This window comes from Rhinichthys klamathensis, unplaced genomic scaffold, assembly GCF_029890125.1.
Source record: "Rhinichthys klamathensis goyatoka isolate OS25496 unplaced genomic scaffold, OSU_Roscu_1.1 h1tg000076l_1, whole genome shotgun sequence".
Classification (NCBI taxonomy): Eukaryota; Metazoa; Chordata; class Actinopteri; order Cypriniformes; family Leuciscidae; genus Rhinichthys; species Rhinichthys klamathensis.
Genome location: NW_026606618.1, coordinates 145,297 through 171,962, shown reverse-complemented (window position 1 = coordinate 171,962; position 26,666 = coordinate 145,297). Strand labels below are relative to the sequence as shown.

Genomic DNA, 26,666 nt, shown 5'->3' with positions numbered 1-26,666 from the left:
CTGAAAGATCACAACCATGGAGTTTAACTTCTCTCCGTATATGCTCCAGGGAGCCGCATGCCAGTTTGAATACAAGCGATCACCTACCAGCGTTGATGCTGGGTACTTCAGTGCCTGTGGAAGTCTTTCTCCGAGCTCCTCCATTGATTCTGGGTGTTTTTCTCCTCCTGCGAGCTGTTGGAGAGCTGGAAGACATCTGGAAGCTGCAGGGGAACCCGACATCGACTGCATACCAGCTAAAAAACCCAGAACAATTCTTCCTGCTGAGGGAAAGAGACGTTCCAGGTCCAAAAACCCTGGAACAAAGCGTCAGACGGCCAGCGAAAGAGAGAAGCTCAGGATGAGGGATCTGACCAAAGCTCTCCATCATCTCCGAAACTACCTACCTCCTTCTGTGGCTCATACTGGACAAACCTTGACCAAGATTGAGACCCTTCGCCTCACTATTAGCTACATCTCGTATCTTTCTGCTCAGCTGGAACAGACTGAGACCTCCAATCATGAAACATCACCAAGATGCTTCTCACAAGATACTTCAGACAGGCTTCAGACTGAGACCTGGTGTCTGGTTGGGCCAGAGGAACTCATGCAAGATAATGTCCAGAACTGTCCAACATTCACAGCCTTCAGTGATTCAACACAACAGATGGAAAACAACTTTCCTTCTACTTCACACTTCAGAGATGCACAATCCTATAAGGTAAGGAGATTTTTCTTTACAATAATACTGAATGTTTATTTAATAATGACTAAGGGTTTTATTTGTTTGTTACACAGTGATTTAATTGTGTGTTTAATTCCCTTTTTCTTCTTTTAACAGTTTCCCTGTGCAACAACACATGATGCTACGTACAGCCATCAGTTTTTTCAATGAAGAACACGGAGAGGATATTCCAAAAACACTGCTCACTGTGTGAAAACTTTACTTAAAGACTTTATTTTTTTCCGTTGCATTGATTATTTGTACTTATTTATCAGATAACATATTTTTCTATTGAAACATTTGTATGTATTGCTTATTTATTGTCTTTTTCAATTAAATGCTTTAAAATATTACACATTTTTGCATTTTCTTATTTTTTTCCTCAGACATTTTTGAAATCACAATTTGAATGCTGCTATAATAAAATAATTTTAGTAAGCACAAATACAAAAAAATGATTTACATTGAATATAGGATTGTATAGGTGTATAGGATTTACATTGAAAACACCTTTTTACTCAATAATGTGAGTTTACACCAAAAAAAAAAAATCACATTTTTAAAATAATGTGAAGTAGAAAAACTAGAATAGTATTTTCTTGTAAAAAGTATACCAATGATCTTTTTACAGTGTATGGTTAAATGGGTTTTGAATGAATGGCATAATAAGTTATGTCTAAATATGTCTATAATTGTCCATAAAATTATTTTAATTATTGTCTACATATAAACAATTCTTGAGAAAGAATTGAGAAAGTGCGCCCTCTGGTTTTTGATAGGTAAAATATAAGCTGCAACCTGATTCCAAAATGAAAGGAGCAAAGCCATTTACATGGTTGGTGCAGAAACAATGGATGCAGGCAAAGCTAAATGCTCGGTAGGCCTACAAAATGTTAAAAAAAGATAAAATTGTCATCACAAGATTGCGTTATTACTGTTACTGTTTTTTACATTTTACAATAATCCAATCATCTTAATTTTACAATTGGTTTACAAAAAGAGGTTCTTAGTTCATTTGTTTAGTTAATACTTCACTCATCTGTGATAGCGCGCTCTTGTGCTTCATGTGTTGATTTTGTGTCAGTGCTTTCTACGGAAGCTGAAAATTAAATCAAATTTTGATTAGTCAACATATGTGCGAATGAAAACTAATACATTGTTAATTATAAAAGAAATATAATATTTATAGCATCCAGTAATCAACTGTGTTTGTAAACAATGCATGGTAACACTTTATTTTGATAGTCCACTTTAGACATTATACTAACTATAAGTAACTTTGCAGCTACATGTCAACTAACTGTCATTAGAGTAATAGTAGACTGTCTGCTTAATATCTGCTAACACTTTATTTTGCTGGTCCCCTGACAGATATTATAGTAACTTAGCAACTACAAGTCAACTTGTTCTCCTAACCCAAACCCTAACACCTACCTAACAGTCCACTGACAGTCTACTACAGCCTACTAATACTGAGAGTTGACATGTAGTTGAAAAGTTACTTATAGTTAGTAGAATGTCTAAAGTGACTATATCGAAATAAAGTGTAACCCAATGCATTTTACTCTTTAGTCACTCTGATGTGAAAATAATACAAACATAATATTTAAAACAAATTACTCACTTGAAGCAGAGGAATAAACACCTCCAGATGATGCTAGAACATGAAGGGAAGTTAAAAAGCATTTATAAAAATTCCTTGAGGATATATCTGCGTCCGAAATCGCATACTCTCTTGAGTATGTACTTATTTTGAATAAGTTATTACTTTACAACCATTAAAAAAAAGTATGTTCTATATAGTGTGAGTGAGTAGTATGAATGGATGTATACATCCATGTTTATTATAACGTAATCTGTCAGTGTCAGTTGAGTCGTTTCACTGCCATTCACAAATTCTCCACTGTATCCTCATGGGATAGTAAAGTATGCACACTTCAGAATCTTGCCGGGAGTAATATGGCCACCCGGGTAATTTTTGCCTACTCTTTTATTTTGGGCATACTTCTTTTGTCACATACTGTTTTTCACTTATATAGTAGGGAAATATGCGACTTCGGATGCAGACTTAGGTATTTTTCATTCCTTCCAGAGTAGATCCTGCTCGTCTCCTCCTGTATTTATATATGACGGCTCCGGTCCCAAATACCAACAGCAGAGCCAAAACTATCAGCACTGAAGGAATCACTGATTTAAATGGTTCACCAGGCTCAAATTCTAAAAACAAACACATTAGAAAGGTCACAAACAATTGACAAACACTACTGGGAGATTTTATTATTTTCTTAAAACCAGATCATTACCTAAAGTGATGTCCAATTTGTTGTCCAGACTGAGGTGTGTGGCAGAGCAGCTGTATCTGTGTGTGTCTGCACTGATCTCCAGACTCTTCCTCATCTGGTACGTCCCGTCACCATTGGGCAGCAGATCTCCTCCAGTGATCTCATGATCAGATACAGGGTCTCCATCTCTGAACAGGGTCAGGTTGATGTGACGAGGGTAAAATCCTGTTGCCAAACAACTCACACGAAACCCTCCAGAATCTGAGTTTGCTTTCTGAATCAGTCTGACTCGCGGTTTCACTGTGGGAAAAAAGGTAACAGAAATATATAATTTCGATATATACTGGTCTGAAAAAATGCTAAATGTAAATCAAAACTTTTTTTTGTAGTTTAGCTGCGAGTCAGTCATCATACCTTTTTTATTGATTTGAGTCCTCCTTTTTTTAAGATAACCCTTGAGTGTTTTGATGCAGAATGGCTGGTATAAAAATTCATGACGCCTCATGTTAAATTCAAGATTTAAATGTCTACTGACATCTGAAAGACCCTGGTATGTGAAGTTCTTGTCAACAAATCGCAACTCATCTGTGGTGGAGCCTCTGACAGCATCTCGTGTGATCATTTGTCCCGCTTCACCATCATCTCTCAGTTCACACACAACCAGCCTCTGAAGGGCAAGAACACCTTTAATGGAGAGATAAAGATTTAATAGTGTTTATTTAAAAAAAAATCCATTACATGCTCAACCAAACAACAACAACATAATAATAATTTAAAGTATAGAATATTTCTATTAAAACCTATAGTCTTGTATAATACATACCATCAGTTTTGTTTAAATATTTGGTTGCTATTGCCCATCTTCCCATAAAAGAGGACTGTATAGTCATTAATCAAACATGTCGTCTTCAGTCGTTGTATTTCCTCTTGGAATGAAAGTCTTCGTCTCACCGTTATAGTACATAATTCTGATATCATCCAACATCCCTACATAGCTAAATTCAGGAAATGGCGTTTGTCCTTTAATGTACATTGCAAGCACCCACAAAGAGTGAGAGCCTGTGGAAAATAACAGGAAATTGTAAGCAACAACTAAAACAATTGATATATTTTTTGAATTGTTAGCATGTTTGATGTATTACATGTTTTTTAATGATGTTTAAATTTAAAGTGTTGCATTGAATAAATTAAAACCTGCAGTCAGTGACAATTCTTTGAATTCTCACTCAAGACTCATTATGGACAGCAAGCCAAAGCAGTTTAAATATTTACCGAAACATCTTTATAGAAGTATAAAATCTTTATAGACTCACGGAAGTCAAAACGGTGTTAAAAGAACCATGTGAAGGTGAACTGGTGTTTCATAACATGTATTTTTATTTCAAATGTGAAGAACAAATAGCACATGTATTAAACAAGCAAAAAAAAAACTCTTAACTCCATCTTAAAATAACACCAAACTTTAAAAGTCTAGAGTAATCAATTTGTTTTTGTTAAAAATTTCATTTCATGTGCTTTTCAGGCTTACAATTATATACTGAAACCACTTGGTTGTTCTATTTGTTTACTGTATGAACAACTCAGCAGTGAGGTTTGATTGAGGAGTAGACGTGTCCAAAACAGATTCTAAGAGCTAGCAAAATTTAATTAAAGTTTACATAAATTGGTTTTATTGAATTCTTTTGAAATTCAATGAGCTGTTGGAAGCAAAAGCAGAAAAAGAAGATTGGTTTTTTCCATATTTCTGACACACGCCTATAGGCACACTCGCAACTTTGAAATAAACTTGTTCCACCCTTGGATAGTGATTGTTTTGACTCAACTTTATAGCTTTTAATATTTAGCTAGCAATAAAAATAAAAAAAAATAATGCATGTCTGTTAGGCAATCTTTGCACCACAAACAGGTTTTGTCTTTCCCTTTCGCATTTGTCTCAAACTTTCCATGACTAACAGTGGCCTCTACAAGAACATCTGGTTCTGTTTTGAACGACAAAACGACAAAATTGTGTTCATTGTTTGAAGATGTTTCTCTGCTCATGTTGTTTTGCAGGGCGAGACATTTTTATTTAATGTTTAATCTTCTTCACGAGAAATTACAGCTCATTATATGAATTTGTTGTAGGCTACACAATAAAGTTGGAAGTCTTTAGTCTGTAACCTTAATAGCAGTAAGCCATCAGAAACATTTGTAATAACAAAATTAACATAATATTTAAATATTAATATAACACTGAAACTAATATAAAAGTGTGTAGATATGTGGACATGTTTAAAACATGTATGATCCTCCAGATAGATGTCAGTCTGTGACAGTGTTGATTTCACAGAACAAAATCCGAGATATTGGATCACTAAAGATGTGCTTGAATTGGAGGATGTGATTGGAAAGTAAATGCAAATTTTTCATCTAAAATCACATAATGTGTCGAATCTTGTATATAGGCCAATATGTCGAGCGTCAGTTTTGCCCCGAAAGAGATCGTAAAACTAATCCATATGAATTGAGCAGTTTAGTCCACATTTTCTGTTGAGACACGACCACTTTATATGACGAACAGAGTGAATTTGTTGTTACACTGAAAAAGTCATGTAAAATTAGGATGTGTGTTGACCTCAGAGAGCCAAATAAAACAGTGTTTGTAGACTCTTTTCCATTGCCACACATGGATGAACTACTCTCTGCTCTAAATGGTTCTACTGTTTTCTCTACTATTGACTTGACTAATAATACTTACTAGCAAGTGCCACTGCATGAGGACAGGACAGTCGTGACCTCACTGCCTTTATTACTCACGACGGACTGTTCTTTTTTTGTTGTGTTCCTTATGGATTGGCTTCAGCACCCAAGGCATTTCAGAAGATGATGATCATCAGCTGCCTTGTCACGGACATGATATGTCGGTAACACTTTAGAATACTGTATCTTACTTACTGCATAACTAATAAGGAATTATTAAAGAACTAGTAGGTAATTCTTCATTAACTACTTCTTCACTACTGTTAACTACGGTACTAAGGAAGATGTGTTAACTAATCAGTAATAGAATTTTATGATTGTGTTAAGTTACAGTTAGTTAACCAATAACTAATGAATTCTGTCATACCTCCTGAAGAACTACTACTAATTATCTACTAATTAAGGTTCAAGAAAAATAACTAAGAAGTAACTAATGAACAGTCATACAAAACTAACCTCAGATTAGTTTTTATATTTTATATACAGTACTGTGGGTGTCTGTTTTCCTCAGCATAGAATGTCATTGAGTAAATTCATGTATTTAGGCAACAACTGAGGGCAACTGAAAATATAGGGAACTTATTAGTAATTAATAAAGAATTATTAGATAATTCTTCAGGAATTATTTATAACCTGGAACAGTATTCTAAAGTGAAAATACAGGGAACCCGTTAGTAATTAATAAATAATTATTAAATAATTATCCAGGAATTGGCTACTTATAACCTGAAACAGTGTTCTAAAGTGAAAATAAAGGGAACTTATTAGTAATTAATAAAGAATTATTAGATAATTATTCAGGAATTACTTAGAACCTGAAACAGTATTCTAAAGTGAAAATATAGGGAACCCTTTAGTAATTAATAAAGAATTACCACATACTTCTGACTCAAATCAAACTTACTGTAAAAAAAAAAACACTATTAATGTAATCATCTAAAAAATACACTACAATGACTCGTTTAAGCTACATGATATCTTCCTTTATTTCAGATGGTATTTTGTTTTAACATGTATACTGCCATTTAAACTCGTTTAACAAACATTTTAAAATCAAAAGTTAAATCTTTAAAAGTAATTCAAGTAATCAACTGATCTCGTTTCCACGGTAGTGGTGCTGGATCTCTTGCGGGAGCTGGGCTCGTGTTCGGCAGGGAAACTGCTTTAACTTCAGACCGCCTCCCTGCGTTTCACTCATAGCTGAAATATGCTGTGACTGACTCCATAACCTGCCCATAAACAAACAGTGCACAGCTCTAAGAACATATTCTAACATCTGATGTAAATAGATTTATATCTTTATGAATAAAATAATTTGTTTTATGCAAGGGATCAGGCGTTTCCATCAAGCAAAAAAGACAGACTCAGCTAGGTAGGGTAATGCACCAAATCGGCGGCGCTGAGAACTCTCCAGAAGAAGATGCAAATGCCCGCGCTCTTGCATTACCAAATCACTGTAAAATGTAGGCTACTGTGATATTGCCGGAACTTGAATGGTGCAAAATAAGTTTAAAATGTATAAGAACTAAGTATAATAATATGCTTTTTTACTTTTTAAGTACTTTAAAAATTAATTACCTTTGTACTAATTTTGAAAATGGCCTAATTATAATTTTACTGGAGTAATATTTGATTGGTGTATATGTACTTTTACTCACGCACTTGATTTGTGTACTTCATCCACCACTGCAAAAAAAAACTGGATTATTGCAGTGACTACTGTGTATGACTGTTCATTAGTAGTTACTTCATAGTTATTTTTCTTGAACCTTAATTAATAGATAATTAATGGTAGTTCTTCAGGAGGTATGACAGAATTCATTAGTTATTGATTAACTAACTGTTACTTAACACAATCATAAAATTCTATTACATGATTAGTTAACACATCTTCCTTAGTAGTTAACAGCAGTGAAGAAGTAGTTAATGAAGAATTACCTATTAGTTCTTTAATAATTCCTTATTAGTTATCCAGCAAGTAAGATACAGTATTCTACAGTGTTACCGATATGTCTATTGAAGGGGTGGATTCGGGAATCCACTGCTGCTTCAATGTATATGTAATGAGGGATTATAATCAATGTATTAATCAATAGTTTTCCTTCTAAACATCACATGAGTTCAATGACTTCTCTAGGCTCATGAGATTTTACTTTGTTATAGAAGTTACCAGTGTGATTACTGAAATGTTCTTTTCATGTATTCTCTAATGTCTGTATTTGATATGTGAATGCAGTAACAGTGCTTGCTTATTTAGCCCGGCTTCTAGAAATTAAATATGGAGTTGTTTTGTTTGAGAAAGGTCTTCAACATGTGTTAAAACATTTAAGGGACCATTTCTCACCCTAACCCTAACCCTAACCCGTAATGCCTTACTTTCCATTTAGATTAAAGTGTCCTCTCCTTGAGAGAAAGAACGTATTATCTTGATGCTTTGAGAAGACTCTCCTGTTTATAGTTAGAGCCTGGCCAAATCCAACCTTGAAGAAGCTTTGTGTCAGTGTGTGTGTTAGTCTTCTTGGTTACAGGTTAAGGAACAACTAAGTTATTGGAGATTGACTGAGTTGTTGTTCTGGACACGCTAGAGCCCATGCAGCAACCCAAATCTGAGGCCTGGAAGGTCACGACGTGCCTAACTTCAGGGTTCGAGTGTCAGCCGCATAATCAATGGAGATATGCTTCAGTCTATCTGTATATGTGTGGAAAATTACTGTTTATCTATTTCTTAACCAATGAGAATCATTTAACCTGACGAAAGGACGTAGCTTAGACCTCGGTGAAGGGTAACTGCTGTGATCTTTGTAACTGTAAGCGGGGCGGCCTAAAAAACTCCTGTGTGAGTCTTGAAGCTGACTTCTGCTGATGAAACTGCAAACTATCTTCAGTAAAACTTTTCTTTAATTTATTATAATTCTGAGTCCTGAGTATAATTCCTCATTCATCATATCTGGTTCTGGGTCTTTGACTGTAAATTAAAATTAAAATTAAAGTTTATTTTGTTTTCAGCATCTGAAGAGAGTGTAGAAAAACCACCAATGCATAAAACACAACAGGAAGTCACAGAGATTATTGTGACTTCCTGTATCATGATTCATATTTCACAGTATGATCACGGGGAACCATTTAAATCAGTGTTTTCTTCAGTTCTGATGGTTTTGGCTCTGATGATGCAGCTGCAGCTGCTGTAATTGCATGGAAAAGACAATGTGCAGGTGTGCGTGCGTGTGTGTGTGTGTGTGTGTGTGTGTGTGTGTGTGTGTGTGTGTGTGTGTGTGTGTGTGTTTTGTATAGTCATTGAACAGTCAATCAACCAATTGTCTTTTTGGGTTTCAGATTCCATTAAAAGTGGCTATTCTACTGCTTCTGGTAGGCTACGTAGTAATACATTGTTTTTTTAATATACAGCACTGAATAAATTGAAATTATTTTGAAATTGAAATTATTTTGTATGTAATCATAGACTGTAAAAAATATGGACAAAGCGTTTGTGACATCACCCATAGACTTTCTGAAGAACGGTTTTGAGGCTGTTTATGGGGGGTATGGGCGGTGCCATCTTGGAAAATCTTACGCTATTTCAAATACAAATGTTCGGAAAGGATACAGAGGTGGTATGATGTGTGTTGTGTCAGATCATGACCGAGACTTCAAATTTCAGGAACTCCACTCAGCGCAGCCCGTTATCAGCTGTCAATCACGCGCTTATTTGTCATTCATTTTATATCTAAATACGATCTAAACTACCGAGTTAGAAAAAAATTCACCCCCCTCACAGTTGTCAGGCACTCGGAACCTATCGAAAAATACAATAAAAGTCCATGGGACCAACCTGTAAAAACATGAATTTATGCTGTGAAAACTGACATTTTAACATGCGGGTCTATGGAGATTTGCTCCGTTTTGGGACCTCTCTCTAGCGGATTTTCGATGTATTGCAGTTTTTCGCACTTCCGGGAAGGCTTCATTTTTCAGATTAGAATGTTGCCGCTTGTATGTAATTGAAATCATATTGTAATGCGTAGTGTAAGGGACACTATGCATTACAAAGCACTTCAAGTCACATACTGCTCCTCTCCATTGCAGAAAGTGGCTGTACTATAACCGTCTGATGCTACCGCTGCTTTTCTGAAAGGAAGGAATAATGATAATAATACAAAAAAAGAATACATTTTATTTACACTGAGCTTATAGTTAAAGCTATAGTAGCTTCTCAATGTGCTTTATGTAATAAAATGCAAACATGTATAAAATACAATCTTTAAAAAATAAAAATAAAATAAAATTTTAAAAACAGAATTATTTATCACTAATTTACTTGTTTAAAGATTTTTCACTAATCTCTGTGACTTCCTGTTGTGTTTTATGCATTGGTGATTTTCTATACTCTCTTCAGATGCTGAAAACAAAATAAACTTTAATTTTAATTTTAATAAGTGAGCAGAACATTTTATGAGATATTTAAAACTAAATACTCACTAGAAGCAGCAGAATACTCAGTTTTAGAGGAAGCTAAAATATCAAAAACAGAATTTTTATGACAATGGTATCATAAATAAAAAAAATATGTTGGTTTTAACTTGTAGATCCTATACCTGCACTTCTCCTGTTTTTATGACGGCTCCAGTTTTCTGATTTAAATGGTTCACCAGGCTCAAATTCTGAAACAAACAAGTTAAAACTGTCAGATTAGAAAGACAGTTCTGTAGTATATTTAAAATTTTCACATCTCATTTCCTAAAGTGACGTGGAGTTTGTTGCCCAGGCTGAGGTGTGTGGCAGAGGGTAAAATCCTGTTGCCAAACAACTCAAACGAAACCCTCCAGAAGAGTTTGCTTTCTGAATCAGTCTGACTTGTGGTTTCACTGTTGAAACATGAATCATGAATATGAGAATACACTCTTTTATATCATAAGTGATATAATTTTAGCATTAGGAGACCTACATTTATGACACTCAAGAAAAAACAATTTGCTTCCACTCTTTTAACCAGTTTATTCATTCTTTTTTCACAATTCGTACAAGTAATATTTAGTTTGCGTCCTGACCTTCTTGTTAAGGTTAAGCACCAGTTCACTCAGTAAAAGAAACGAGAGACTGATTTTTAAGGCGTATTTTGTGTGTGTGTGTGTGTGTGTGTGTGTGTGTGTGTGTGTGTGTGTGTGTGTGTGTGTGTGTGTGTGTGTGTGTGTGTGTGTGCCTTTCCTTAGGTGACTCAAAAACCACATATACTAGGTCACATGTATTTGCTTCTCTGACAGGGCATAACAGCAGGAGAGAAAACAGTGGAAAAGCACCTTTCCTCTTCCCCTGAGTTCCTCTCTTTTTAAGGTACTCCTGAGATTCACTGTGCAGCGTGGGTAACCTATATTTACATGGTGCCATTTGTATATCTCTAGAAGTGGTGTTGATGGTTTTTCTATGCTTTGATGTGTTAACATGTCATCAAAAAAACACATTTCTTCTGTAGTGGAGCCATTTAAAGCAAACAGTTTTGTTTGTCATTGTCCAACACTTCACACAGTCTGAGTATCTGAAAAACTACAGGACGTGTTTAGACCGAGAAGGATATCAGATGTCAAAACACACTCCAACATCTTATTTCATGACTTCAGGATTCCCAAGATCAGTGCTAAGATCTGACTTTTTTGTGTCAGTTGTTTTGTTTTGTTTTGTTTTGTTCAAATGAACATACCTTCTGTTTTATTATGAAATTTTACAGTAAGTCTTCCTGAAATAAAAGGACGCATAAATTCAGTTAGCTCATTTATAAAATCAACCTTTTTCAATTTCAACTTTTTGTTCTATTTCCTCTTGGAACTTAGCTGTTCATCTCTGAATCATAGTATCCAAATGTAATGTCATCCAACATGTCATCTAATCACTAAATGCAGGATGGCGTCTCTCCTCCAATTTAAGTTACGAGGATTCGCAAGGAGTGAGAACCGGTGAGAAAAGGAACCAAGAAAAGCCTTTTTAATCTGCAATCAAACTACTGAACAAAATAATCTGAGAAACAGTCAGTTTGTTGAAATCCTACACAAAACTGAAGCAATGATAACATTTTGTAAATGTTTCAAATAAGCATGTACAAATTAAATTACAAAACACCTGAATGCACAAATCATCCTGTGGGACCAGCTGTTGGAAATGACAGCACACAGAAGAAAACGTCTCGGTTACATATGGTAACCCTCGTTCCCTGGGGGAGGGAACGGAGACGTAGGTCAGACTGACCAATAGGAATCTCGCTAGAGAGGCCAATCTACTTCGAGTGAAACTAAACAAGCCAATGCACATTGGCATGCAATCATTTGCAACAGCTGTGCAGCCTCGCAGCGCGGGTATTTAACAGCAGCTGCTATGATTGCACACTAGTTTTTTGCTGAGGAGCCAAACCTGAAAAAGCTGGCCCCCCGGCGGGCGGCAGCAGATGTGACGACGGGACCTACGTCTCCGTTCCCTCCCTCAGGGAACGAGGGTTACCATATGTAACCGAGACGTTCCCTATCGGTCAGTCACTACAACGTAGGTCAGACTGACCAATAGGAATCCCTACCAAAGCGCCACAGCTGCTGCACCCCATCCAGCGCCCCGTGCAAGCCTCTACACCTTCTTGCCTGGAGGAACAATAGGAGGAGGCTTACACAGAGTGTATCTGTCACTGTTGTTCCGTAATAACCCATACAGTGAGATTATTGGATAACACTGGGAAAGCGTGCCCTTCAGTTAGGAAGGAGGACGCTGCGGAAGCCACTTACTTCAAGGAGTTATGTGGGGAATACATATGGACTAGCCCGAAGGCTGTACTACATATGAGATAGTGGGTGACTTAGCCCAAGGGAAAGACACGGGCTTCTGTTAGGAGCAGCCGTGGAAAATATACACATATGGGATCCCCGTAGGGTCACACATATGGAACCCAGCCCAGATCCGGTTCTCAAGGATTCAGTGGATAAAGGCCAGGCACCTGGACGCTCCGCCATGTCCGGGCCGAGAGGTTTTTGGAGGACTCAACAGGTTTTTCACTCTGGAGCAAAAAGGGTGCACAGTAGGGTGCAGCAAGCCGACAGAGCCGGGCCTCTCGGTGCTTCTACCTATTGGTCAGACTGACCAATAGGAATCTCGCTAGAGAGGCCAATCTACTTCGAGTGAAACTAAACAAGCCAATGCACATTGGCATGCAATCATTTGCAACAGCTGTGCAGCCTCGCAGCGCGGGTATTTAACAGCAGCTGCTATGATTGCACACTAGTTTTTTGCTGAGGAGCCAAACCTGAAAAAGCTGGCCCCCCGGCGGGCGGCAGCAGATGTGACGACGGGACCTACGTCTCCGTTCCCTCCCTCAGGGAACGAGGGTTACCATATGTAACCGAGACGTTCCCTATCGGTCAGTCACTACAACGTAGGTCAGACTGACCAATAGGAATCCCTACCAAAGCGCCACAGCTGCTGCACCCCATCCAGCGCCCCGTGCAAGCCTCTACACCTTCTTGCCTGGAGGAACAATAGGAGGAGGCTTACACAGAGTGTATCTGTCACTGTTGTTCCGTAATAACCCATACAGTGAGATTATTGGATAACACTGGGAAAGCGTGCCCTTCAGTTAGGAAGGAGGACGCTGCGGAAGCCACTTACTTCAAGGAGTTATGTGGGGAATACATATGGACTAGCCCGAAGGCTGTACTACATATGAGATAGTGGGTGACTTAGCCCAAGGGAAAGACACGGGCTTCCGTTAGGAGCAGCCGTGGAAAATATACACATATGGGATCCCCGTAGGGTCACACATATGGAACCCAGCCCAGATCCGGTTCTCAAGGATTCAGTGGATAAAGGCCAGGCACCTGGACGCTCCGCCATGTCCGGGCCGAGAGGTTTTTGGAGGACTCAACAGGTTTTTCACTCTGGAGCAAAAAGGGTGCACAGTAGGGTGCAGCAAGCCGACAGAGCCGGGCCTCTCGGTGCTTCTACCTATTGGTCAGACTGACCAATAGGAATCTCGCTAGAGAGGCCAATCTACTTCGAGTGAAACTAAACAAGCCAATGCACATTGGCATGCAATCATTTGCAACAGCTGTGCAGCCTCGCAGCGCGGGTATTTAACAGCAGCTGCTATGATTGCACACTAGTTTTTTGCTGAGGAGCCAAACCTGAAAAAGCTGGCCCCCCGGCGGGCGGCAGCAGATGTGACGACGGGACCTACGTCTCCGTTCCCTCCCTCAGGGAACGAGGGTTACCATATGTAACCGAGACGTTCCCTATCGGTCAGTCACTACAACGTAGGTCAGACTGACCAATAGGAATCCCTACCAAAGCGCCACAGCTGCTGCACCCCATCCAGCGCCCCGTGCAAGCCTCTACACCTTCTTGCCTGGAGGAACAATAGGAGGAGGCTTACACAGAGTGTATCTGTCACTGTTGTTCCGTAATAACCCATACAGTGAGATTATTGGATAACACTGGGAAAGCGTGCCCTTCAGTTAGGAAGGAGGACGCTGCGGAAGCCACTTACTTCAAGGAGTTATGTGGGGAATACATATGGACTAGCCCGAAGGCTGTACTACATATGAGATAGTGGGTGACTTAGCCCAAGGGAAAGACACGGGCTTCCGTTAGGAGCAGCCGTGGAAAATATACACATATGGGATCCCCGTAGGGTCACACATATGGAACCCAGCCCAGATCCGGTTCTCAAGGATTCAGTGGATAAAGGCCAGGCACCTGGACGCTCCGCCATGTCCGGGCCGAGAGGTTTTTGGAGGACTCAACAGGTTTTTCACTCTGGAGCAAAAAGGGTGCACAGTAGGGTGCAGCAAGCCGACAGAGCCGGGCCTCTCGGTGCTTCTACCCGTTTAGGGTGAGAACACGGGAGGAGACCGGCTCTACACGTAGGCTATAATATCTAGCGAACGTGTTAGGTGTCGCCCAGCCCGCAGCTCTACAGATATCTGTTAGCGAGGAGCCACGTGCCAGCGCCCAGGAGGATGCAACGCCTCTCGTGGAGTGTGCATGCAACCTGAGCGGGCAGGGCACGCCTTGAGCTTGGTAAGCCAAGGCGATGGCATCCACTATCCAGTGGGCCATCCTCTGCTTGGAGACAGCCTTTCCCCTCTGCTAGCCTCCGTAACAGACAAAGAGCTGGTCTGAGGTCCTGATGCTTTGAGTTCTGTCCACGTACATACGCAGAGCGCGAATGGGACAGAGCAAAGCCAGGGCTGGGTCTGCCTCCTCCAAAGGCAGCGCTTGCAGGTTCACTACCTGGTCTTTGAAGGGAGTGGTAGGAACCTTGGGCACATAGCCAGGCCGGTGTCTTAGTACCACATGGTTGTCACCTGGCCCGAACTCTAGGCACGATTCGTCGACCGAAAATGCGTGCAGGTCTCCTACCCTCTTGACAGAGGCCAGTGCAACCAGTAGCAAAGTCTTCATGGAAAGAAGCTTTAAGTCTACTGACTGCAGAGGCTCAAAGGGAACATCCTGAAGTGCTCGAAGCACCAGGGAAAGATCCCAAGAGGGTATGGAGGGGGGCCGAGGAGGATTTAATCGTCTCGCCCCCCTAAGAAACCTGACGACCAGATCGTGCTTCCCCACTGTTTTGCCATCTATGTGGTCGTGATAAGCTGAAATAGCGGCATCATGTACTTTGAGGGTGGAGGGAGACAGCCTTCGCTCCAACCCTTGCTGCAAGAAGGAACAGACCCTATCGAACATCTTCGGGGGTCTTCTCGGCGAGAAGAACACCACTCGACGAACAGGTTCCACTTCAGGGCGTAAACACGTCTCGTGGACGGCGCCCGTGCTGAAGTGATGGTGTTAAGTACCTCAGGGGGTAAGTCACCTAGAACCTCCGCGTCCTGTCCAGGGACCAGACATGGAGTTTCCAGAGGTCTGGACGCGGGTGCCATAGGGTGCCCCGTCTCTGAGTCAGAAGATCCTTCCTCAGAGGAATGGGCCAGGGAGGGACTGTCCCAAGGAGCATGAGTTCTGGGAACCAAGTCCGGGTGGGCCAATAGGGAGCCACCAGAAGGACCTGCTCCTCGTCCTCCCTGACTTTGCACAGTATCTATGCAAGTAGGCTCACTGGGGGAAACGCATATTTGCGGAGGCCCCGGGGCCAGCTGTGTGCCAGTGCGTCCGTGCCGAGTGTTCCCTCGGTCAGGGAGTAAAACAGCTGGCAGTGGGAGGTCTCTGAAGAGGCAAACAGGTCTACCCGAGCCTCTCCGAACTCTCTCCAGATCAGCTGAACCACCTGGGGGTGGAGTCGCCATTCTCCCGGAAGCACAGCTCGTGATAGCTCGTCAGCCACACGGTTGAGCACGCCAGGGACATACATGGCTCGAAGCGACCTCAGACGCTTCTGACTCCAGAGGAGGAGATGGCGGGCGAGTTGCGACATGCGACGGGAGCGTAGACCACCTTGTCGGTTGATGTACGCCACAGTCGCAGTGTTATCCGTATGGACCAGCACGTCCCTGCCCCGTAGCGGCCTTTTCAGCTGGCTTAGAGCGAGATGTACTGCTAGCAACTCGAGGCAATTGATGTGCCAATGCAGTTGGGGAACCGTCCACACCCCTGACACTGCATGCCCGTTGTACGTGGCACCCCAGCCGGTGGCAGAGGCATCTGTGAAAACCACACCATGCCTGGAGACCTGTTCCAAGGGGACTCCTGTCCGAAGGAACGAGAGGTCTGACCACGGGCTGAAGGTCTGGCAGCAGGCCGGTGTGATTGCCACCCGGTGAGTGCCACGATGCCACGCCCATCTCGGGACTCGGCCGTGAAGCCAGTGCTGAAGCGGTCTCATATGAAGCAAGCCGAGCGGAGTTACCGCTGCTGCTGCTGCCATATGCCCCAGGAGCCTCTGAAAAACTTTCAGTGGGACCGCCGTCCTGCCTTTGAACGTGTTCAAGCAGTTCAGCACCGACTGAGCGCGCTGCTCTGTGAGGCGCGCTGCCAGTGCGACCGAATCCAACTCCATACCGAGAAAAGAGATCCTCTGCACAGGGGCGAGTTTGCTCTTTTCCCAGTTGACCTGAAGGCCCAACTGGCTGAGGTGCGTGAGCACGAGGTCCCTGTGTTCGCATAACTGATCTCGAGAGTGTGCTAGTATAAGCCAGTCGTCGAGATAGTTGAGGAGGCGAACGCCCTGTTCTCTCATGGGAACAAGGGCCCCCTCCGTGACTTTCGTGAAGACACGGGGAGACAGGGACAGCCCGAAGGGCAGGACCTTGTACTGATATGCTCGACCCTCGAACGCAAAGCGCAGAAACGGCCTGTGTCGAGGAAGAATCGAGACATGAAAGTACGCGTCCTTCAGGTCGATCGCTGCAAACCAATCTTGGGGACGGATGCATCCGAAAATGCGTCTCTGCGTGAGCATTTTGAACGGTAGCTTGTGGAGGCTCCGATTCAAAACTCGCAGATCCAAGATTGGTCATAACCCACCACCTTTCTTGGGTACAATGAAGTAGGGACTGTAATGCCCTGACCTCGTATCGGCTGGAGGGACCGGCTCTATCGCGTCCTTCGCCAGTAGGACTGCGATCTCCGCACGCAAGACATGGGTATCGGCTGCTCTCACTGTAGTGGAGTGGATGGCCCGAAACTTGGGGGGACGCCGGGCGAACTGAACCGCATAGCCGAGCCTGATGGTCCGAATGAGCCAGCGAGACGGACTGGGGAGCGCTAACCAGGCTCTCAGAGACCGTGCAAGCGGGACCAAAGGGACCGTAGGCGTACCCGGAGTGGGGCAGCGAGGTGGAACACAGGGACGCAGCTCGGGAGGCTCTCTCTGGGAGGCGGCCCGTAGCGGGGTCTGTGTGTGCTGTGCAGCACTTACCTGGTTCCACGGGGCAGGAGGTGCAGGAGGCGGCTCGGTGGCGTTCTCGAACTGCACACTGCTGCTCACTGGCGACAGAGGAGGCGGATGAGAGTGGTGAGGATTCTGTCCCCCCACTGCTCTCCGGGTCCTCTTCGGACCCAGAGATGGTAGAAACTGCTCTTTTATTGAAAATTTGGGTACCGCTGGTTTTAAGGCCAGCGGCGGAACATAAACAATACGAAACAAAGGATTTTCCACCCGGCCCTCTTCCGGGGGAGGGAGCGATGCGGTCATCGTCTCCTGGAGAGCAGTCCCCTCCATCTCTGGGTCGCCCGTCCTGGGGCCGCTTACCTCTGGCTTTGCCACCCTTCTTGGCGGGGGCCTGGACGGGCGGGGCGGCCTGCCTGCGACTGGCTCCATGGCGCCGTTTAGGTGGAGGCTGCTGCTGCAGCGCGGGAGCAGGGGCAGACGCAGGAGGACGCCCCCGGCGACGAGCAGACTGAGGAGCCGCAGGCGGTGGGTTGGAGGCAGCAGCTGACCGCCGCGGCAGGATATGCTTGATGGCCTCAGTCTGCTTTTGTACAGCCGAGAACTGCTGGGCGAAGTTCTCGACCGCGTCGCCGAAGAGGCCGGTCTGGGACACGGGGGAGTTGAGGAACCGGAGCTTCTCAGCCTCCCTCATGTCTGCCAGACACAGCCAGAGATGGTGCTCCTGGACCACCAAGGTGGACATCGCACGACCCACTGACCGCGCGGTGACCGTCGCACGAAGCTTCCTGGAGAACTTGTGGATCATGACCACCCTCGTGCAGGTCCTTCAGTGCCTTGTCCTGATGGACCTGCAGCAACGCCATGGCGTGCATGGCAGAGGCAGCTTCCCCACAGGCCTTGTAAGCCTCGTCGAATAAGTCCGACGAGTACCTACAGGCCCGGGAAGGAAGACACGGTTCTCTGCACCGAGTGGAGTTAGGGCACAGCTGCATTGCAGCGGCCCGCTCCACCGGCGGGACACGCGTGTATCCCTTAGCTGCCCCGCCATCAAGGGTGATGAGGGAGGAGGAGCCCCTGGAACGGTTTCTGGCAGTAAAAGGTGCCGTCCACGTTCCCGTAAGCTCCTCATGCACTTCCGGGAAGAAAGGCACTGGGGTGGGTTGCTGAGAACGAGCGCGCGCCACCCCGAGATACCAATCGTCCAACCTCGAGGGTTCGGGACACGGTGGAGGATTCCACACGAGCCCGACCCCGTTGGCGGCCCGGGAAAGCATAGCCATCATCTCCGGGTCCGTCTCAGGCACCGCTGGCACCCCCGAAGGAGGCAGCAGTGCCGAGTCGTCGTCCGCAGAGAGGTCTGACCCACCCTCCGATGCAGCGATCAACATCTGGTCTTCACTGGGAGCCCCAAAGGAGACAACCGGTACACACCTCGAGGATGGTCCAGCTCTCTCCAATGGAGGCTCAACTGGCTGCGGAGCATGAGAGGGGTGAGGGCTCCTAGGGGGTTGGTTCCCCGAAGGAGACGCGCTCACCGTGATCCTCAGGTCACCCGCGCCACCGCCCGAAGAAACCCTCTGAGGAGGATTGGATCGAGGCCCCTTTGCAGGAACAAGAGTCTCGACCGTAGCTCCGCGATGGTCATCTTCCCACAATGGCAAGGCAAGGCAAGGCAAGGCAAGGCAAGGCAAGGCAAGGCAAGGCAAGGCAAGGCAAGGCAAGTTTATTTATATAGCACATTTCATACACAATGGTAATTCAAGGTGCTTTACATAGAAAAATCAAAAGAAATAGGAATAATTAAAACAGTTAAGAATAAAGAGATTAAAATAATCAAAAGAAATAAGAATAATTAAAACAGTTTAGAATAAAAAATTAAATAAAATACAGTACAAACAATGGGTACATGACTCATCCACAAACGCTGCCTCAGCGTGTTTAATGCCCAGACACACGAGGCAGCGCTTGTGACCATCCTGTGAGCCCAGGTACTGACCGCATCCAGAAACACACAGATAGAAAGACATCTTTAAAAAGACGCTCTCTATCTGTGTAAGCTCTTTTAGGGACTCCTCTCACTGGTGCTGAAGCACGCAGGGGAACAGTCACTGCGAACACAGACGGGAATGTGCACCCGTCTGCGCGCTGTCTCTCTCTCTCGCTGGCAGGTCTTACCGGCTGTAAGAACAGCCTTTGAGCGCTGAACTGCGCACCTTACCAGCTGTTAAAAAAGCTTTTTTGAATTTGCTCAAAAAAACAAAACAAAAAAGATAGACAGAAGAGAGAGGACACAAGACTGCTCGCGCTGCCGTGCTGTAACGCCCGCACCGAACAAGGAGAGATCCAACGAAGGCTTGCCAAGTTTTCACACTCTGTAGGATTACCATGAAGCGTTTGGCTTCGAAGCAAAAAGCTAGTGTGCAATCATAGCAGCTGCTGTTAAATATCCGCACTGCGAGGCTGCACAGCTGTTGCAAATGATTGCATGCCAATGTGCATTGGCTTGTTTAGTTTCACTCGAAGTAGATTGGCCTCTCTAGCGAGATTCCTATTGGTCAGTCTGACCTACGTTGTAGTGACTGACCGATAGGGAACTGATAATTTCATGTTGTTCTCATAGCTGGTGAAAACTGTCTTTCTTTACAGACATTTTCAGTATGTGTCAGATAACAAGGTTTATAACAAGTTAAAAAAGTTGTATTTCCTGGAACCACCTCAGTTATCATAAGAGTCACGTCAGCCATGTTAAGGTTACACACGGTTTCACTTTTAAAGCATAGTAATGTCCAAATGGTGGCAAACACAATTTTATTTAAATCTCATATCTCAGCACAGAGGGATCATTGAGGAGGAAGCATTAAGGTAACTGGGAAAATACAGTAATTTTTAATAGCAAAGTGTAACATTGTAAATCATCTTAAGATAAATATGTGCCATGTTTTCAGCATGTGATATCAGCTAGTCAAAAATGAATTTTAAAAAATCATCTTTTCTTTTTAATACTAGAAACTGTAACACTTAAGACAAAGATGGATACCAAATAACATCAGATTTATTACAAAGTCAGAATGTAAGGCCATCATGCGAAACAGCGTGCAAACACATCACATGAACAATATCAGACACTGAACAGAACACAGGCAGGAACTTATACACAGAGATGATTAACTAAAAGACGAACTATGATGATTGGTGTTAGTGTCCACGGTGACCGATGAGTAGTGGGAAATTAGAACAATGAACACACGTGATGAATGTAAACCAAGCAGAAAGTACAAGAACCTGAAAACAAACTGAACAAGACTGACATAATCATGTTGTCAGTCTGTACATCAATTTGTTGCTCAACCCAAAAATCTAATACATCATGGCTTCCCTCAGGAATTGATGAGGTATTGGTTTATCAATAACATAACATAAAATAAAAATTATGCTTTTTTATGATCATTAACCTTGTAACGATTATACGCACGTATAAATATAATTAATTATTATTCATAACGGATTATGATCAATAATTAATAATTGAATTATTTTCAGAATTTACTGTAGCAAAATCAATAGTATGATCAGTTTATCAGTTCATCCCATGAACGGAAAGCATAAACAATTATTAATTCTAGGAAATATAATATCTTCTTGGCCAAGAAAGACTAATTGCAGCTAACAGCTAAATTAAGAAATAAATCAAGGGTCAAAGCATAGGTAACTTAGATCGAAGTTCAAGACAATAAATCTGTAAGCACATAACACAAGTAATGCTTCTCTTTTCAAATACAAACAATACTTTATTGATTATAAGCCTATGACTAACACACATAAAACTAATATAACACAAACACACGCACACGCATTCATACAAGTTGAAGAAAGACAGAGAGTGAGGAAGAATGAGTTTTAGGAGTTAGATGGTGAGATCCCAAGTTTCTATATGCACTTAAAAGACATGACCTGAACGAACCATCAATAATTAATTTCACCCTTGTATCGTTTCTTAGGCGGGTAATTCAATTTGATATTAAAATGCACCTGCAGTTTCAGCTAAAAGTCTGGAGGTACTTGCTTGTCCTTGCGTTGCTTTTGGGGATTCCCTTTTTACGGTGTGAAGGTGTTCCCCGGGTCCTTTGGCTGGCGGTCTCCTCGTGCTTGCTAGATCTTGGGCAGCCATTCACGTGGTGTGTTGGCGGATGGATGAAAGTCTTTGAAGTTGGAAGCGTGTTGCAGTCGAAACGTTTTAAACGAAACTTTGCAGCAAAACCTAACTTAGAACCGAGACTTTTAACGGAAAAGAAACAAACTAAGAAAAGAAAGAAAAGTGTGACGAGATGGCTTGCATTAAATCTGTTTTAACCCATATCTTGATTTGGGTCATTTGTCTCTGCGTCTACATGGTTACTATAACCATCGTCGGCCCCACCCGGCTTGTTCTGCCGAAAGGGAGCATCACAAGAGCATCACAAGAGAGCATCACAAGAGAGCCTCACAAGAGCATAACCCCCCCCCCCCCCTTTTCTCTCATCGCGTATCATGTGTTCTCTGTGGTCTGCTTACTCATCCGCTCGAAACAGAGGATTCAGTTTAGACATAATTTCCATTTTAAGAACATAAACATTTTTACACAGATTTCAATCGAGCCATCTTTTGAATTAAAAACATACGAGCATAATGATAGGAAACACGACACTTTCATTCCAGTATCTCTAATATTCAAAACAATTACATGACTTAGATGTGATCTAAGCAGAATAGACACATACAGGGGTTGTAAACACAATATATAATTATGTTATGTTACATGATTTTGATTATGGGTCAGTCAAGAATTGTTCTGGGATGAGTTTTATTGGTATTGGAGAATTGGAGGAAAGTCCTTATGTGTGTGTGTGTGTGTGTATCCTTATGGTCAGCATTTGTCTCATCCGTGGTGTTTACCACGTGAGGGTTTAGTTCGCAAATGGCTGTCTTCAAGACAAAGGGTATTTTGTATGCAAGTCCACTTTTTCAGCCTTAAGGAGACATAATAATTGATGAGGGGGGGGGGGAAAGTTAGCTCGAGACCCTGAATGGTTCAGTCTGTTTAGTCGCAGGGGTCAGGTGACTTCTTGTTAGGGCCTCTTGTTTCACCATTTCTGAACAGATCTGTTCTTGCCAAATTATAAAACATTGACAACGTCCTTCCTTTAGTTAAACAACAAAAGGTCTTCTTGCTTCATAGCCTGGGGATAATCTGGAATATGCAGCCCCTTGTGTTTGATTATGTACGACAGCTTCACTTGTGTGGGTTTCATTCTCGTTGTCGATACAACCTAGAGTCAAAATATATATTTTTAAAACTCATGTATAAATTCACTTTATTAATACCATCTCTCTGTGGTTGTATTTCTCAGAATTTACTATACAAACATGACCTATTTTATAAGCATGAACTTTTCCAATAATACAATTTATGACATTAAAGGATAATATGCACAGATATTACACCGTTAAAAACACCAACAATTAAATGACTAAAACTATTGGTGAGTGCACTAATGGTTAAAAAGAATCCGCCTTTAAAAAAAAAAGAAACCCTTATGACACTTTGCCAGAATATAATTTGTCGGCTGTTTAAAAGACGTTTCTCCACTCATTAGTTTTGAGTGTTTTGTCTCATGACACTGACAAGGTTGATGTCACAGTTTCTTCAGATGCTGAAAATGAAATTGAATGTTTACTGAGTGTATAATGAATAATAAAAAAAGCAATCTTACTATAATTAATTTCATTTTATTCAGTGCTGTATATTTAAAAAAAAAAATTATTAAAATACGTACCAGAAGTAGTAGAATAGCCATTTTTAAAGGAATCTAAAACCCAACAAGACAATTGGTTGATTCACTGTTCAGTACTAAGCCTATATATGTGTAGTGTTTAGGCGTAGTACTGAACACACACACACATATATATATGTGGGGGGGGGGGTAATGTGCATGTGTGTGCGCGTGTCCTTGTAAACCCTGTGTTATGCAGACAAAATCACAAGGACAAAAATTTTGGATATTGACATTGTGTCCCCATGTGTGGACACGTGCACACACACACACACACACACACACACACACATTTTTTGGTCCCAATGAGCAAAACAGTTTATAAATCATACTAAGTATATATATATATCAGTTCTTGTCATACCTGCACATTGTCTTTTCCATGCAATTACAGCAGCTGCAGCTCCAAACACCATCATCAGAGCCAAAACCATCAGAACTGAAGGAATCACTGATTTAAATGGTTCCCCGTGATCATACTCTGAAACATGAATCACAGACTCAGAGATTAACTGTAATTATTTTTGTTGTGATTGTTAAATTACGTTTTCTGAAAAATCCTATTACTGTACCTAAAGTGATGTGCAGTTTGTTGTCCAGACTGAGGTGTGTGGCAGAGCAGCTGTATTTGTGCGTGTCTGCACTGATCTCCAGACTCTTCCTCATCTGGTACGTCCCGTCACCATTGGGCAGCAGATCTCCTCCAGTGATCTCATGATCAGATACAGGCTGTCCATCTCTGAACAGGGTCAGGTTGATGTGACGAGGGTAAAATCCTGTTGCCAGACAACTCACACGAAACCCTCCAGAATCTGAGTTTGCTTTCTGAATCAGTCTGACTCGCGGTTTCACTGTGGGAAAAAAGGTAACAGACATATATTATTATTATTATTATTTATATTGGCCTGAAAATTCTAAATGTAAAAGAGAACACAGTAATTTAGCTGGTCATTGTACCTTTTCTATTGACTTGATTTCTCCTTTTTTCAAGATACCCCTTGAGTGTTTTGATGCAGAATGGTTGGTATAAATGTTCATGATTCCACATGCTGATTTTAAGATGAATATTCAGCTCAAGAGCTGAGATGTTTAAATGACCCTGGTATGTGAAGTTCTTGTCAACATATCGCAACTCATCTGTGGTGGAGCCTCTGACAGCATCTCGTGTGATCATTTGTCCCGCTTCACCATCATCTCTCAGTTCACACACAACCAGCCTCTGAAGGGCAAGAACACCTTTAATGGAGAGATAAAGGTTTAAGGTAGTGTTTATTTTAAATCATAAAACAACAACAACAATCATAATTATTTATGATAATGATAATACTTTATTAATATTGCCTAAAATACTGCTTTTGTATTATTTATAGTAGGTTTCTATTAATATGTCAAGAGTTTTTGATTGTACTTACTATAAGTTTTATTTAAATTATTTGTTGCTACTACCCATTTTTCCATAAAAGATGATTGTATGTTGTCACTTATTCCGAGGAGAACATTTGAATCAAACATGTTGTCTTCAGTTGTTGTATTTCCTCTTGGAATGAGAGTCTTCGTCTCACCGTTATAGTACAGAACTCTGACATCATCCAACATCACTACATAGCTAAATTCAGGAAATGGTGTTTGTCCTTTTATGTATGTTGCATGCGTCCACAAAGAGTGAGAGCCTGTGAAAAATAACATAAAATGGATTGAATTGTTGGGAACATTTTACAATTCATAAATAAAATTATGTTTTTTTTTATCAATCTATAGTTGTTAGCCTGTGCTTTTTAGTTCTATATTTGTGACCTATTTTTATTTGATGTTTGGAATTAAATTGTTTCCCATATGTTTAATATGTTAATTTAATTAAGCAGGTTTTTTTAACTATATTTTTTATTTCTTTTCGATCTATATTCACAAGACTGTAAAAATACATTCCTTGACCTCTACTGAAAAGATAAAAGTTTTGCTTCCTCCCAAAGTTCTTTATGGAATTAACAGTTGCTATGCAACCAGGAAATTTTGAAGCCAAATATGTAAATATACTCTCAAGTTTTGTTTACTCAGTCTTCGTCTGACAAATGTACAAACAAATATGTATATTAAGTAGGCAGCACTAAAAAACAACGAAGACTCTTAACTCAGACAATCACTTGCTTAAAAATAACATAAAATATTAAAACCTCAAATGTTTATAAGCAATCTCACGTAGACTATTCATATGGTTTTGTTTTCATCCAAATTTCTTTATAAATACGCTTTTCAGACTTGCAATTGGCCACTGGAAGCACGTTGTTCTGTTTAGCTCTTGATCAACCATACTTTTCCACATTCCATATTTTTAACTAAAGTCAAATATTAAATATGTTTTTTGAAATCTTACCTTTTGGAGCAGCCATTGGAAGTGAAAGTAGAAAAATAATAATGTTGTCCATATTGCTGATACTGTATGCTGTCAGTCAGCGCTCACCTATAAATGATCAACACTGAAATAATCGACAGTTTTGCTCAACACTTGTGGGTAGTTAGAGAGTGTGTTCTCTGAACTTTTCAGCTGTTAATGTTTTGCTAGTCATGAAAAAATGTATGCTTCTGGAATCGACAACCTTTACACCATAAACAGGGCTTGACTTCCCCTTTCACATTTGTCTAAAACTTTTCTGACTAACAGACCACTGGTAGATTTTACTGACAGTTTAACAAAATATAGATTTCTACACTCATCTATTATTGCTTTGTGTCGAGACATTCACATTTTTTGGTGTTGTTTAAACATTTTCTTCAGATTTTACTTCAATGAATGTACAGTAAGAAAACGTCTCTGGTTACTGGTGTAACCTATGTACTTTGAATAGGGAACGAGACGCTGCGTAGCTTAAGACGCAGTGGGAACGCCCTCTGGGTGTGCCGATTGTCTGAAGCCCTTATAGAATCACGCCAATACATTGGCTGATGGCGGGGGCGCCGCCCCGACGCTCTTGCGTTGTCATATTATATCAGCGTGCGCGCGCCATCTGCTCCTCAGATTTCTCTGCCGAAAAAGGAAGCTTGTCGGCAGCGCAAGGAGCTTGGCAGCGAACGCAGCGTCTCGTTCCCTATTCAGAGAACATAGGTTACACCAGTAACCAGAGACGTTCTCTTTCATAGGTTCACTCAACGCTGCGTTGCTTAAGACGCAGTGGGAACGAAATACCAAACTCGCCAAGCTAAGCGCTGCCGTAACTAGTACAAAGACCAGATTACTCACACGACTGGTTCAAGCAGATAAAACTTGGGAACCTGGAGTCATGTCAAGATCCAAACTGTAGAATCTGACAAAAGTGTGCGGAGAG

General features: G+C 41.8%; 2 protein-coding genes and 1 pseudogene across 2 annotated transcripts; 1 reads left to right on the top strand and 2 right to left on the bottom strand.

Annotated features, from left to right (window-relative positions):
• Positions 1–874, top strand: mespab (mesoderm posterior ab). Its single transcript, XM_056250758.1, has 2 exons — positions 1–700; positions 821–874. Exons 1-2 carry the CDS (start codon positions 17–19, stop codon positions 872–874), a joined length of 738 nt encoding a protein of 245 aa, XP_056106733.1. The 5' UTR covers positions 1–16.
• A 1,897-nt stretch (positions 875–2,771) lies between these two features.
• On the bottom strand, positions 2,772–18,584 carry LOC130085393 (major histocompatibility complex class I-related gene protein-like; annotated as a pseudogene).
• On the bottom strand, positions 3,169–25,929 carry LOC130085180 (major histocompatibility complex class I-related gene protein-like). The gene is made up of 7 exons (XM_056250786.1): positions 25,718–25,929; positions 24,759–25,016; positions 24,304–24,582; positions 23,919–24,197; positions 23,711–23,827; positions 23,117–23,226; positions 3,169–3,246 (listed from the first exon to the last, which is right to left on the bottom strand). Exons 1-6 carry the CDS (start codon positions 25,767–25,769, stop codon positions 23,186–23,188), a joined length of 1,026 nt encoding a protein of 341 aa, XP_056106761.1. The 5' UTR covers positions 25,770–25,929; the 3' UTR covers positions 3,169–3,246; positions 23,117–23,185.
• Between the last annotated feature and the right edge of the window lie 737 nt (positions 25,930–26,666).

Bases quoted from the DNA above. Each gene is read 5' to 3' on its own strand.
- mespab (XM_056250758.1), top strand. From the start codon at position 17: ATGGAGTTTAACTTCTCTCCGTATATGCTCCAGGGAGCCGCATGCCAG. The intron at 701-820 runs GTAAGGAGATTT...TTCTTTTAACAG, and splicing joins GAGATGCACAATCCTATAAG to TTTCCCTGTGCAACAACACA.
- LOC130085180 (XM_056250786.1), bottom strand. From the start codon at position 25,769: ATGGACAACATTATTATTTTTCTACTTTCACTTCCAATGGCTGCTCCA. The intron at 24,583-24,758 runs GTAAGTACAATC...TCTCCATTAAAG, and splicing joins TAATTTAAATAAAACTTATA to GTGTTCTTGCCCTTCAGAGG. The intron at 24,198-24,303 runs GTACAATGACCA...TTTTTCCCACAG, and splicing joins AAATCAAGTCAATAGAAAAG to TGAAACCGCGAGTCAGACTG.